The following is a 14,300-nucleotide window of genomic DNA, read 5'->3' on the forward strand; positions in this document are numbered from 1 at the left end:
AGTGAAATGGTGCAATCACGGCTCACTGCACCCTCCAACTCCTGGGCTCAAGCGATCCTCCCACCTCAGCCTCCCGAGTACCTGGGACTACAGGCGCACACCATCACGCCTGGCTAATTTTTAAATTTTTGGCAGACACAGGATCTCACTATGTTGCCCAGGCTGGTCTTGAATTCCTGGGCTCAAGCGATCCTCCTGCATCGGCCTCCCAAAGTGCTGGGATTAGAGGCGTGAATCACCACGCCCTGCCATGGATCCCTTTGAATGGCTGCCAGGGCCCAAGAGCCTCTGAGCTTCCTTCCTTATTTGTAAATAGCAAAGATGAGTTGATTCTAAGATGAAGCCTCAGAGGGCAAGGCAGTAACAATAGCTAACACTCAGATGCCAGACGCAGCCTTAAGCGCTTTACATATGTTTAATCTTCTGCATGACTTATGAGGCAGATGTACTGTTATCATCTTTATTTTACAGATGAGGAAACTGAGGCACAGTGAAGTAGCCCGCTCAAGATGAATGATTCTGAGTCTGCACTTCTAGGGTCCTAAAAGTGTATGTTTCTAACATTCCTCTAATGTTCTGTGCTTCCAACTTTGATATTCCGAAAGTTACTTGATTTCTAAGATCCTAGGATTGGAACATTTGAGAGGACAAAACTTCTGAGATTGGAATGTGTGTTGTGCAGAATCTGCCACTGACGGTTCTGACTTTCTAAGAAAACGAGATTAAAAAATAATCAGGCCGAGCATGGTGGCTCACATCTGTAATCCTAGCATTTTCGGAGGCTGAGGAGGGAGAATCACTTGAGCCCAGGGGTTCAAGACCAGCCTGGACAACATAGTGAGACCTTTGTCTCTTAAAAAAAAACACACATCAGTTTGGACCGGGAGTGGTGGTGTGAGCCTGTAATCCCAGCGCTTTGGGAGGCCTAGGAAGGAGGATCACTTGAAACCAGATGTTTGAGACCAGCCTGGCCAACATGGGGAGGCTCCATTTCTACAAAAAATAAAAATAAAAAATTAGCCAGGTGTGGATGCACCCTTCTGTGGTCGCAGCTACTCGGGAGGCTGAGGTAGGAGAATCCCTGAGCTTAGGAGTTGGAGGCTGCAGTGAGCCATTACCCTTCCACTGCACTCCAGCCTGGGGGCAACAAAGTGAGACCTTATCTATTAAAGAAAAAAATCAGTTTGAGCAAAGACCCCAGGCGGCCGGGAAAGGTGTTCGCTTAAGGGCGAAAGCTAAGAACCTGCAACCTTCCCGTCTCTTTCCTACCACCCGCCGCCGTTAGGAATCTTCAGATCCCGCTGTAAAGAATGGAGGAAAGAGGAGCCATTTATCCTTTACCAAGATGGCAGCCTCCTGGCAACTCCAGTCACTTTATAAATATGGCTGCCACAGGAAGTACGTCACGGAAGAGGGTGGGAAATCTGCGCGCGCACGCTGCAAAGGGGCTTTTTGGGACGCCAGCGGCTGAGTTCTTCCTTTGACAAGATGGCGGCAGGAAGCAGTGGCGTTGGTGGGAAGCGCAGCTCGAAAAGCGATGCCGATTCTGGTTTCCTGGGGCTGCGGCCCACTTCGGTGGACCCAGCGCTGAGGCGGCGGCGGCGAGGCCCAAGAAATAAGAAGCGGGGCTGGCGGCGGCTTGCTCAGGAGCCGCTGGGGCTGGAGGTTGACCAGTTCCTGGAAGACGTGCGGCTACAGGAGCGCACGAGCGGGTACGTTGGGCGGGACTTCCGGGAGGTGGGACGGTTCCTGCGCCCAGGTGCAAGGCCAGGCGTGCTTGCGTGGACTCGTCGGGGGTCGGGGGGCCGGGGGTCGGGGGGCCGGGGGCCGGGGGTTGGGGGTTGGGGGCTCCTGTCCCAGGGACCGCCGAGGAAATGGAGAGCATGGGCAGGGGACTCCGCATGGGAAGCTGGAGAGCTTGATAGAGTTACCAGATTTAGCAGATAAATATACAGGACGCTCAATTAAATTTGGATTTTACGTAAACAATGAATAATTTTTAGCATAAATACGTTCCATGCATCCACCTTAGCTTGCTGTTTCCTAAATATGTGTGTGTGTATATATATATATGTGTGTGTGTATATATATATACATGTATATATACATACGTATGTGTATATACATGTATATATATATGTATATACATATATATATATATTTTCAGATGGAGTCTCGCTCTATCGCCCAGGCTGGAGTAGGCGCGATCTCAGCTCACCGCAACCTCCGCCTCCCAGGCTCAAGCGATTCTCCTGCCTCAGCCTCCTGAGTAGCTGGGATTACAGGCGGGCGCCACCACGCCCGGCTATTTTTCTTTTCTTTTTTCTTTTTCTTTTTTTTTTTTTTTGAGACAGAGTCTTTCTCTGTAGTCCAGGCTGGAGTGCAGTGGCACGATCTCGGCTCACTGCAACCTCTGCCTCCTGGGTTCAAGTGATTCTCCTGCTTCAGCCTCCCAAGTAGCTGGGATTACAGGCATGCACCACCACGTCCGGCTAATTTTTGTATTTTTAGTAGAGACAGGGTTTTGCCATGTTACAGGCCAGGCTGGTCTTGAACTCCTGACCTTAGGTGATCCACCCGCCCCGGCCCCCTAAAGTGCTAAGATTACAGGTGTGAGCCACCACACCCGGCCTAATTTTTGTATTTTTAGTAGAGACAGGGTTTCACCATGTTGGCCAGGCTGCTTTTGAACTCCTGACCTCAGGTGAGCCACCCGCCTGGGCTTCCCAAAGTGCTGGGAGTGTAGGTGAGCCACTGCGCCTGGCAGTCCTTCCTAAAAGTGCTAAGTTCTGTAAACTGCTGGGCGAAGCCTTAGCCTGAAAGAGTCCGGTGGCGGGACTTGACTAAGCGGAAGATGAAGGCTGGACCTGCCAGGTTAAATCTCTTTCCTCTCCAACATCTCTGGCTGATGTTCTGCATTTCTGTCCCCCAGTGGCTTGTTGTCAGAGGCCCCAAATGAAAAACTCTTCTTCGTGGACACTGGCTCCAAGGAAAAAGGTGAGGAGAGGCTTTTGTGGTATGGAATGGCCGTTATTCGTTGTTAGTCAGCTTACGGTAGCCTCTGAGATCTGTGTTAATGATGTGGCTTGGAAGGCAAATATCTGCGGAAACAGGTCAACCTTGATATAAACAAGGGGACCTCAAATGGGCAGAAAGCAAGCTGGAGACGAACTTAGAGAAGGCAGGTTTTTCTTTTGAGATGTCAGTGATCTCCATGCACAGATAAGCTGCTGGGAGTCTGCCTTGATGAATAAGTTAGAAACACATTAAAGGATCTCTTTTTAGCTTGCAGCAAAGCAAGTCAAGGACCTGCTTAACTCAGTCCTGCCGGTTGCGGTGAGTCACGCCTGTATTCCCAGCACTTTGGGAGGCTCAGGCAGGCAGATCACTTGAGGTCAGGAGTTCGAGACCAGCCTGGCCAATATGGTGAAACCCCATCTCTGCTAAAAATACAAAAATTAGCCAGTTGTGGTGGCGGGCACCTGTAATCCCAGCTACTTGGGAGGCTGAGGCAGGAGAATCACTTGAACCTGGGAGGTGGAGGTTGCAGTGAGCCGAGATTGCGCCGCTGAACTCCAGCCTGGGATTACTATTATTTTTTTGAGACAGTGTTGCTCTGTCATCCAGGCTGGAGTACAGTGGTGCGATCTCAGTTCAAGCGATTCTCCTGCCTCAGCCTCCCAAGTAGCTGGGACTGCAGGCTGCACCATCAAGCCTGGCTAATTTCTTTTCTCTTTTTTTTTTTTTTTTTTTTTGAGATGGAGTTTCGAGCCCAGGCTGGAGTGCAATGGCGTGATCTCAGCTCACCGCAACCTCCACCTCCCGGGTTCAAGTGGTTCTCCTGCCTCAGCCTCCTGAGTAGCTGGGGTTACAGGCATGCGCCACCATGCCCGGCTAATTTTGTGTTTTTAGTAGAGATGGGGTTTCTCTATGTTGGTCAGGCTGGTCTCGAACTCCTGACCTCAGGTGATCCGCCCGCCTCGGCCTCCCAAAGTGCTGGGATTACAGGCATGAGCCACCACGCCTGGTCAAGCCTGGCTAATTTCTGTATTTTTAGTAGAGATGGGTCTTCATCATGTCAGCTAGGCTGGTCTCAAACTCCTGACCTCAGGTGATCCACCCGCCTTGGCCTCCCAAAGTGCTGGGGTTATAGGCGTGAGCCGCTGCGCCCGGCCAAGATGAGCTTTAATAGGAATAAGAGGACTTGCTTTAGTGAGCGGGTAACACACGTCTTAACTTGATTGCCTTAAGTTGCTAGAATGTAGGGTGGGGATCTGCTGAAACAAGATGAGGCGTGAGGGAGGGATTGCTCTGATGAGTAATAGTGTTTACTTCAATATGTAGAAAAACAAACTAAGAACAGATGATCTGCTCTAATGAACAGCCTGGAAGCAAGCAAAGGGGTCTGCTTTAATGAGCAAGAGATTGAGCTTGTGTGAGATCAGTCAAAGGGTGTGTTTTAATGAAAATGAGCGGACCTGGTTCAGTGACCAGATAGAGTGGAAGGAGCTGCCCTGAGGTACAGGAGACTTCCAACAGGCAGGTAAAAAGTGGTTATTAGAGTCTGGGTGCAGTGGCCTACACCTGTAAGCCCAGCGCTTTGGGAGGCCGAGGTGGGGCGGATCACTTGAGGTCAGGGGTTGGAGACCAGCCTGGGCAGCATGGCGAAACCCCGTCTCTACTAAAAATACAAAAACTAGCCGGACGTCATGGTACACGCATGTAATCCCAGCTACAGAGAAGCGCTTGAACCCGGGAGGCAGAGGTTGCAGTGAGCCAAGATCATACCACTGCACTCCAGCCTGGGCGACAGAGCAAGACTCTGTCTCAAGCTGGGCGTGGTGGCTCATGCCTGTAATCCCAGCACTTTGGGAGGCTGACGCGGGTGGATCACCTGAGGTCGGGGGTTTGAGACCAGCCTGACCAACATGGAGAAACCCCGTCTTTACTAAGAGTACAAAATTAGCCGAGCGTGGTGGCGCATGCCTGTAATTCCAGCTACTCAGGAGGCTGAGGCAGGATTGTTGCTTGAACCTGGGAGGCAGAAGTTGCAGTGAGCCAAGATTGCATCATTGCACTCCGCTCCAGCCTGGGCAACAAGACTCTGTCTCAAAAAAAAAAGAAAAAAAGTGGGGGCTTGTTAGAGAAGTCAGCCTTGACCGAAGTGAGTTGATCTGGTGTGTGAGTGTAAAGGGTAAGTCAGTGACCTGCCTGTAATGAACAGATGGGAAAGTAGTTATCGGCGTGCTTTGGCGAGTGGGAAGCCTCTTTGGGGGGCAGGAAAGAGGCAGTTTATGGGTTCCACTTTAGTAAGGAAACACGGACAAAGATCATAGTGGTTGTAAGCAGTCAACCAGGTCAGCCCCTGTGCTTTGTGGGCCTTAAATGATTACATCTTCACAACAGCCTAGTGAGGGAGGTATCCACATCCTCATTTTGGGGGCACGGAGGAGCTAAGCCTCTTGTGTGAGGTCCCACAGTCCATGCAAGGGCGTTATTCCGTTCTAGAGTGTTTTGCTGTAGAGTTACTGCTTTTAACTGTTAGGCTTTTGAAGTAAAAACCACAGGTATCTTTGTGGGAGGAAAAAGACAGTAAAAACCAGAGAACTAGAAGTTATGCTGAGAAGTGGCCGTCCTGGATCCCAAGTCCACTTGCGTGGCCCTCCCTGGGCTTCAGTGTCAACTGATGACTTGCTTTCTTCCTTTTTTTTTTTTTTTTTTTTTTTCCCCTAAGACGAGATCTCACTATGTTCCTCAGGCTGGCCTCAAACTCCTGGGCTCAAGCGATCCTCCCACCTCAGCCTCCCAGAGTGCTGGGATTACAGGCGTGAGCCACCATGCAGGGAAGAGGTTCCCTGTTTGTCTGGAAGACCCTCATATGTGGCCGTGGGCGTGACTCTTCGTGTCCCCAGCATGGGGCCTGCCTCCTGCTGGCCCAGCACTTGGTTGTGGAGGGTCAGAGCTTGGGCACCTTGGGCCCCATCCTTAGGGGCCTCTACCTCCAGGTAGGAGCCTGGGGACCTCCAAGTCTCCTGGGGTGACTTGGGATTCAGGTCTGATGGCTCCCATGGAGGTGAATAGGGTGGGTGGTCTTCGGCAGTGGGTAGGGCTGAGGCCTTGACTTGTTCTCTTTCTCACTCTTAGGGCTGACAAAGAAGAGAACCAAAGTCCAGAAGAAGTCACTGCTTCTCAAGAAACCCCTTCGGGTTGACCTCATCCTCGAGAACACATCCAAAGTCCCTGCCCCCAAAGAGTGAGTGTCCCAGCATCCCTGGGCCCTTCTTTCCCGCCAGACTCTGGTCCTAAAGGGTTTCCGGGGCTGGGGGGTGGTAGGTGAGGGTCATTTGAAGGGTAGGGCAGGCTCAGGTTTGGGCTTCGGAGTGCAGATTGGAGGGAGGGAGTCTGGGTGCCCTGGTGCTGGGCCGAGGCAGGTGAGGAGGGGCCTGGACCCAGCTGGGGGCTTTGGGGTTGGAGAGGAGGGGCTGAGTGGGAGGCGTGTTCAGGAGGCACATCAGGTGGGTCTTGGGGCATGAGCGGGTGAGAGGGTGGACAGCTGGCCTTCCCCTGAGATGGGGATGTGGAGGAGGAGTGGGATTTCGGGTGATGCTGAGGTTGGTTTTGACGTGGTGGTGTGAGGTGCCTGGGGTATGTCCAGGACGGGGCTGTTGCTTCGTTGAGTCTGGGGCTCAGAGGGGAGGCCTAGGCTGGAGACAGACGTGGGGAGAGGAGTTCTCTGAAGAGGGGGCGGAGTGCCACCTTTTGGAGAGGGGGTGCTGAAGCTGCCTTAATGGTGGAGGAAGCCCGACGGGGAGGAGGCCCGGCTGCCGTTCAGGCTGCCACCTCACCTGCTGCACTTGTGCCCCCTCTCCCCGACCAGCGTCCTCGCCCACCAGGTCCCCAACGCCAAGAAGCTCAGGCGGAAGGAGCAGCTATGGGAGAAGCTGGCCAAGCAGGGCGAGCTGCCCCGGGAGGTGCGCAGGGCCCAGGCCCGGCTCCTCAACCCTTCCGCAGCAAGGGCCAAGCCCGGGCCCCAGGACACCGTTGAGCGGCCCTTCTATGACCTCTGGGCCTCAGACAGTGAGTGATCCTGCTGTCACCTATGAACGGGGACAGGACTGCCATGTGCAGTTTGTGTGTATTGTGCACTGCACGCGAGTGCATTGTGAAAGGGAGTGCTTTGTGGGTGCTTTGGTGACCTCCCAGCAGAGTCGCGTGTCCTGAAGGGGCGGCCGTTTCCCACTCGTGCTTTTCCTTTCCTGAGTTGTGAGGCTTCAGGAAAGGAAGCCTTCAGCTTTGGTCTCTTCCACTTTCTGAACCCGTCCAGGCACAGTTTTGTCCTGGTGATCAAGGCCCTTGGGGTCTAGAATCAGTCCTTCCCTTGCCTGAGCTTCAGGGTCACCTTTTTGAAATGTGGAGGGATTGGGGGGGAGCCTTTGGTGCCTCTTCCATGCTGGGACTGTCCCAGCAGCTCCCCTCGCTGTATCCACAGACCCCCTGGACAGGCCGTTGGTTGGCCAGGATGAGTTTTTCCTGGAGCAGACCAAGAAGAAAGGAGTGAAGGTGAGATGTGTGGGAAGGGCATCCTGGGTGATGGGAGGGTGAGGAGGGCCGGGAGCTGCTCTGTGTTCCTGCAGTAGAGTCTCAGTCTCAGAGCCCTTCCATCCCAGTGGCCGAGAACTCTGTGCTGGAGCCAGGTGGCTGGGATTCCTGTCCCAGCTCCAGTGCTGACTGATCCTGAGAAGGTGGTCTAACCTTTCTGCAACCTGTATCTTCCTCTAAAATGCAGATGAGGGCCGGGCATGGTGGCTCACGCCTGTAATCCCAGCACTTCGGGAGGCTGAGACAGGTGGATCACCTGAGGTCGGGAGTTTGAGACCAGCCTGACCAATGTGGTGAAACCCTGTCTCTACTAAAAATACAAAAAAAATTAGCTGGGCTTGGTGGCACGTGCCTGTAGCCCCAGCTATTAGGGAGGCTGAGGCAGGAGAATCGCTTGAATCAGGGAGGTGGAGGTGGCAGTGAGCCGAGATCATGCCACTGCACTCCAGCCTGGGCAACAAGAGCGAAACTCTGTCTCAAAAAAAATAAAATAAAATACAGATGAAATTGTACTTAGATCATGGGCCGGTGGGGAGAATGTAAAGAGGTAGCGCATAAGAAGGTGGAGCCCGTGCTGGCAAGTGGCAGAAGTGTCACGGGTTTGAGTTTGGATTTGCAGCCTCCTTCTTGAGCTGCTGGACCCCAAGTGTTAGAGCCCAGGTGCTTACAATCTCCGGGGCTCAGCCTCGTGGGTAGCAGAGGATAGGCTACTATCCTTTTTCTGAGATGGAGTCTTGCTCTGGAGTCACCTGAATGCCCCTTGAGCTCTTCCCACACCCAACCACTGGCAAGGCCTGGAGCGTCTGCCCCATGGCTGTGTCCTGGGTCACCCGCAGCCCCAACGCATGGCCTTACCCTGCCTCGGCCTTTTCTCCACAGCGGCCAGCACGCCTGCACACCAAGCCGTCCCAGGCACCCGCCGTGGAGGTGGCGCCTGCCGGAGCTTCCTACAACCCATCCTTTGAAGACCACCAGGTACACCGCCCTGTCCAGGCCTCCCTCCTCAGTGGGCTCTGCCTCTTGGTCAGGCCTTCACTAGCTTCCTCCCTGTGCTGGGAACTCCAATGATCCAGATAGCCCTGGGCCTGTCCTCAACGGGGCTCACGGTCCAGTGCAAGAGACCTGTTCCCAGACAGTGATGGGCAGAGTGGTTGGGGCTGGGAGCCCAGACGGGGCACCTGGCCCAGCCTGGGGGGTCAGGAAGGGCTCCCGGGAGGAGGGGTCGCCTGAGCCGAGGCAGAGGCTGAGGGAGGGGTTTGCAATGGAAGGAGGGGAGTGGGTTTTCCAGGTGGTGGGAACAGCACTGCAAAGGCACAGAGTTGAGAGAGACCGTGGTGCCTTCCAGGAAGCCTGTGGGACAGAGATGAAAAAGGCTGTGGTGACACGGTGGCACACTGGCAGCCAAGTGACAGTTATATATGGGCGAGGCTAGCTCAGCGATGGGAAAGTCTAGCTGGAGCCACTGTGCATTTAGCGGGCGTCTGTTGGGCACAGATGCTGTGGACAAAGGGGACAAAAACCCCTCCCTTGGCCGGGTGCGGTGCCTCACACCTGTAATCCCAGCACTTTGGGAGGCCGAGGCGGGCAGATCATTGGAGGTCAGGAGTTGGAGACCAGCCTGACCAACATGGTGAAACCCTGTCTCTACTAAATACAGAAAATTAGCAGGGCATGGCAGCGCGCATCTGTGGTCCCAGCTGCTTGGGAGGCTGAGGTGGGAGGATTGCTTGAGCCCAGGAGGTCCAGGCTGCAGTGAGCTATGATCGCACCACGGCACTCCAGCCTGTGTAACAGAGCGAGACTCAAAAAACAAGCACAACCCTCCCTCGAGGAACACCCCTTCTCATGGGGTCACGTGACTGGAGAGATGCTGAGATGTTTGCGGTAGATGCAGGATGCTTGTCCGAATCGTTTCCAGCATTCATAAGAAAGAGATAGCTAGCCGGGAACAGAGGCAGCTTCCTCATCTGGTAGAGAAAAGTGTCTGCGGAAAAAAGCAACAGTGTGCTCATGGTTGAAAGCATGAGGGTGCCGCTCACTGCCATCTGTTCCTGGACCAGATGTGGGAGGGGGCGTGGAGATCAGACATTCGCTTTTAGATTTGTACAGAACTACTTCGTAGAGATAAAATTCACTTAACCATACGGTCAACCTAGTTAGAGTGTGTGATTCAGTGGCTTTTAGTGACCATTGTGTAATCATCCCCGCAGTCAATTTTAGAACATTTTCACTGTCCGTAAAGGAAACCTCACACATGTCAGCCATCACCCCCGCAATTCTCTGTCTCGTGTGGTCTTGGGCAGATGCCAGGCTTCCTGTCTCAGGGATCGGCCCACCCTGACCAATTCACATAAATGAAACTGGTCCAGGCGTGGTGGCTCACACCTGTAATCCCAGCACTTTGGGAGGCTGAGGTGGGTGGACCACCTGAGGTCAGGAGTTCAAGACCAGCCTGACCAACATGGAGAAACCCCATCTCTACTAAAATTACAGAATTAGCCGGGTATGGTGGCACATGCCTGTAATAGTAGCTACTTGGGAGGCTGAGGCAGGAGAATCGCTTGAACCCAGGAGGCGGGGGTTGTGGTGAGCTGAGATCACACCATTGCACTCCAGTCTGGGCAACAAGAGTGAAACTCTATCTCAAAAAAAAAAAGTGTGAAGCGTGCAGGTCAGACTGCCTTCACAGACGTGCAGAGCAGGTGTGAGGGCGAGGGTTTGAGGTGCCCTCTGGCTCTGTGCAGGGTGGGTGTGCTGGTAGACGGGGTGTGGGGAGGAAAGCCTGGGCCGGGGTGGGATCCGCGGGCACTGGATGAGGGACAGATGGGAGGTAAGAGGGTCTAGTCTCAGTGTCCCAGGAGGGGTTCAGGGACCCATCCTCACTCCCACCCCTCAGACCCTGCTCTCAGCGGCCCACGAGGTGGAGTTGCAGCGGCAGAAGGAGGCGGAGAAGCTGGAGCGGCAGCTGGCCCTGCCCGCCACGGAGCAGGCCGCCACCCAGGTGAGCCCCCCACCTGCCCACTCCCTCCCCTCCCCGGGCCTCCTACCCACCCCTGACACTGCACCCCGCCTCCCCAGGAGTCCACATTCCAGGAGCTGTGCGAGGGGCTGCTGGAGGAGTCGGATGATGAGGGGGAGCCAGGCCAGGGCGAGGGGCCGGAGGCTGGGGATGCCGAGGTCTGTCCCACGCCCGCCCGCCTGGCCACCACAGAGAAGAAGACGGAGCAGCAGCGGCGGCGGGAGAAGGCTGCGCACAGGCTGGTGAGCGCCTGGGCCAGCGGGGCCTGCCTCTGATGCCTCGCCCCCTTCCTTCCTTCCCCCCACCATGGGCTGCCCTGGGTGCTGCGGGCAGCCTGCACACCCCAAGCCCCGCATATGGCCTGTGGTTTGGGCTGTTTGGGATCCTCACAGCTGAGACTCATTTCCCAGCCTCTTCCAGGCAGGGCTCGGGCTGGGGTGGGACAGGGTCCCTGGCGCTTCTGTTTGAGGGGCGGGGTGGGGGGAGGTTTCTGCACCGCAGACCAGGGGAGATGGATGACAAAAGGGGCTTCAGCAAACAGCTGCTGGGAAGGCACTGGAGGGGCTGCTGATGTGACGGGGTTAGGAAGGGCCTCTGGGGACAGGCAGGTTTGCGCAGGGAAGGCTCCCTGTGTAGAGAGAAGGCCTCCCTGTGTGGGCAGCACTGGCCTGGGCCCTGACCCTCCCCTGTCTCCACAGCGGGTACAGCAGGCCGCGTTGCGGGCCGCCCGGCTCCGGCACCAGGAGCTGTTCCGGCTGCGCGGGATCAAGGCCCAGGTGGCCCTGAGGCTGGCGGAGCTGGCGCGGCGGCGGAGGCAGCGGCAGGCGCGGCGGGAGGCTGAGGCTGACAAGCCCCGAAGGCTGGGGCGGCTCAAGTGAGAACCAGGCCGGGGGTTCTGGGAGAGGCTGGGGAGGGGGCCAGGTCCCAGGTCCTGACACCTTCCTGCCTTTGTTCAGGAACTGCCCACCCCCCCCCCATCGGGAGACCACCTCTTCCCCCACAAAACCCCACATTCTCAGAGGCCCCTTCTTCTCCAGGAGGGGGCTTTGGACTGGGTGTCCTGGGCCCCGCGGGGGTGATATTTCTGAATACCCGCCCTGTTCTGCAGGTACCAGGCACCTGACATCGACGTGCAGCTGAGCTCAGAGCTGACAGACTCGCTCAGGACCCTGAAGGTGCTCATTGTGTCCTGCCGTGGAGCCCCGTGCCCAGTGATGACACCATCCTTGCTCCCCGTGCCCCCCGGGGGCTATGGGCGACACCATGGCTGCCCCTGGGCTGGGCCAGTGGGGCCAATGCCCGGGGGCTGAGGGCACGGGATGCTGGGATGAGATCCCAGGGTGAGGGGCCAGGCTAAGGTTTGAGTCTGGGATGCTAAGAAGGCCTTTCCTTCCAGCTGGTCCCTGTTGCAGTCCCGGTCACCTTTAGGACTAGAGGGACCTTCCTGAAGCTCAGAACCAACCCTGTCCCTCCCCTGCTCAGAACCTGCTGTGGCTCCCCAGTGCCCCTGAGGAAGCCCAGCTCCTCTGTCAGCCACACACCTGGGCCGACCCGGCCGTGGGGCTCCAGCCAGCTGTGCTCATGAGTGGACTGTGCCTTCTCCCTCTGATCCAGCCTTTGCCCTTGCTGTCCCCTTTTCTGTGTCGTCACCAGCCCACTTCCTGTGACTCCTCTAAGCCCAGCTTAGAGATGGCCATAGGTTGGTGGCTGTCATCCCAACACTGAGCCCCAGCAGCTGAGGGCCAGGCTGAGTCCCTGGTGCCCACAGGCTGCCCTGGGGAGACTGCATGGGGCTGAGCCCTGCCAGGACCCCGAGGAGAGGTCCAGGCCCTTGGGCTTCTGCCAGGCCATGCTGAGGCCTCCCTCTCTGTCCTGCAGCCCGAGGGCAACATCCTTCGAGACCGGTTCAAGAGCTTCCAGAGGAGGAATATGATCGAGCCTCGAGAGAGAGCCAAGTAAGGGGCGGCCGGGGCTGCTGTGGGGCGAGGGCATCTGGGATTGGCCCCGGGCACTGATTGCTGCATTGTCCCTGCTTCAGGTTCAAACGCAAGTACAAGGTGAAGCTGGTGGAGAAGCGGGCGTTCCGCGAGATCCAGTGAGTCCACCCGGCTTCGGCGCAAGGAAGGGAGCCCTTCTCCCACCCCGTGGTGCCCACCAAGTCCCAGGGCCCCTCCCAGAGTGTGGCTAGTGGCTGAGCCACACCCCCTTGGCCATGCCCAGAAGAGGCCCTGAAACCAGAGTGCGGTTGGGAGGGTCCCCAAAGGGAAACTGAAAGGCAGGGGGTGTCAGGTCGGCAGGGGGTATGGGGCACCCTCTCACCCACCCTCAGCTCCCCTCCTCTGTCCCCAGGTTGTAGCTGCCATCAGATGCCGGAGACTCGCCCTTCAATAAAAAGTCCCTTCTAGCTAATCAGTGGGCTCCACGTGTGGCTTGTGTGCCTCCTGCGGGCGGCTGCTCCCAGGTGCAGACTCTGCATGTCCCCCTGTGGCGCACAAGCATGTAGGTGCTAGAACTCACCGCCAGAGCCTGGTGAGGGCCTAGGGTGTGTCTGAAGGGGTTGTCAGCCGACTGGATCGTGGTCTGTCCAATAGCTGTGAAGCTGGCAGCCCTTCCAAGCCTGGGCAGATCCTAAAAAGCCAGCAGGCAGAGGGCGCAGGGCTTATGGCCTGGCTGGAGGTGGGAGGTGAAGCAGAGGGCACAGGGCTTATGGCCTGGCCGGAGGTGGGAGGTGAAGCAGAGGGCGCAGGGCTTGTGACCTGGCCGGAGGTGGGAGGTGAAGCAGAGGGTGCGGGACTTATGGCCTGTCTGGAAGTGGGAGGTGAAGCAGAGGCGAGGAGGAGGTTCCCCCACTGGATTCCGACTTGGAGAATAGCCCAGTTCCTTCTGCTGCGGGTGACATAGCAGCTCTCGCCACACTGATAGAAGGAGTGGCGGCAGCTGACCTCTGCCGATAGAACACCTGCTATCGGGTTTAAGCAGGTGGATTCACTCACTGAACTCACAGTGGCCTAACCAATGAGGGCTGTACTTATTCCCATTTTAAAGGTGAGGAAACAGGGCTGGGCACAGTGGTTCACTCCTGTAATCCCATCACTTTGGGAGGCTGAGGCGGGCAGATCACTTGAGCCCAGGAGTTTGAGACCAGCCTGGGCAACATAGCCATACCCTATCTCTACCAAAAATTAGCCGGTTATGGTGGGATGCAGCTATGGTCGCAGCTACTGGGGAGGCTGAGGTGGGAAGATCACCTGAGCTTGGGAGCTGGAAGCTGCAGTGAGCCATGATCACACCATTGCACTGCAGCCTGGGTGACAGAGGGAGACCTGTATCAAAAACTTAAGTAACAAAGGTGAGGAAACAGAGGCACATAAAATGAGGTAATTCTCCTCCCCTCTGTGCCTATTTTGAAAAGATGTTTTTAAAATCTTTACAAGAAACGAAAAACTTATTCTCACTGTAAATCATTGTCAAAACGTGTCTGTCACTGTTGACCTTTGACCTCCAGTCACATCCATGCCCCTGTTCTGGAGCTGCCTGTCAAGCAGTCACTGCAGTGTGGTTTGAGTGATTATGCTCCCTGTGTGATTCTGTTAAATTACATAATCGATTAGCTAGGCGTGGTGGTGTGCACCTGTAGTCCCAGCTCCTGGGGAGGCTGAGGTAGGAGAATCGCTTGAGCCTG

At 56.0% G+C, this 14,300-nt stretch overlaps 1 protein-coding gene and 1 non-coding gene across 2 annotated transcripts; both read left to right on the forward strand.

The window, feature by feature from the left end:
- Window positions 1-476: 476 nt before the first annotated feature.
- Window positions 477-13,027, forward strand: NOP53 (NOP53 ribosome biogenesis factor). Its single transcript, XM_063701493.1, has 14 exons — window positions 477-549; window positions 1,286-1,712; window positions 2,933-2,997; window positions 6,145-6,253; window positions 6,878-7,077; window positions 7,490-7,560; window positions 8,479-8,574; window positions 10,496-10,600; window positions 10,678-10,860; window positions 11,317-11,492; window positions 11,727-11,793; window positions 12,497-12,573; window positions 12,657-12,713; window positions 12,968-13,027. Exons 2-14 carry the CDS (start codon window positions 1,489-1,491, stop codon window positions 12,972-12,974), a joined length of 1,437 nt encoding a protein of 478 aa, XP_063557563.1. The 5' UTR covers window positions 477-549; window positions 1,286-1,488; the 3' UTR covers window positions 12,975-13,027.
- LOC115931685 (small nucleolar RNA SNORD23) lies at window positions 11,824-11,933 on the forward strand. The gene has a single exon (XR_004068130.1). It is a non-coding gene; the product is annotated as a small nucleolar RNA SNORD23 (small nucleolar RNA).
- Window positions 13,028-14,300: the final 1,273 nt, after the last annotated feature.

The sequence above is a fragment of the Gorilla gorilla genome, chromosome 20, assembly GCF_029281585.2.
Source record: "Gorilla gorilla gorilla isolate KB3781 chromosome 20, NHGRI_mGorGor1-v2.1_pri, whole genome shotgun sequence".
Lineage (NCBI taxonomy): Eukaryota > Metazoa > Chordata > Mammalia > Primates > Hominidae > Gorilla > Gorilla gorilla.

Bases quoted from the DNA above. Each gene is read 5' to 3' on its own strand.
- NOP53 (XM_063701493.1), top strand. From the start codon at position 1,489: ATGGCGGCAGGAAGCAGTGGCGTTGGTGGGAAGCGCAGCTCGAAAAGC. The intron at 1,713-2,932 runs GTACGTTGGGCG...TCTGTCCCCCAG, and splicing joins CTACAGGAGCGCACGAGCGG to TGGCTTGTTGTCAGAGGCCC. The intron at 7,078-7,489 runs GTGAGTGATCCT...CTGTATCCACAG, and splicing joins TGACCTCTGGGCCTCAGACA to ACCCCCTGGACAGGCCGTTG.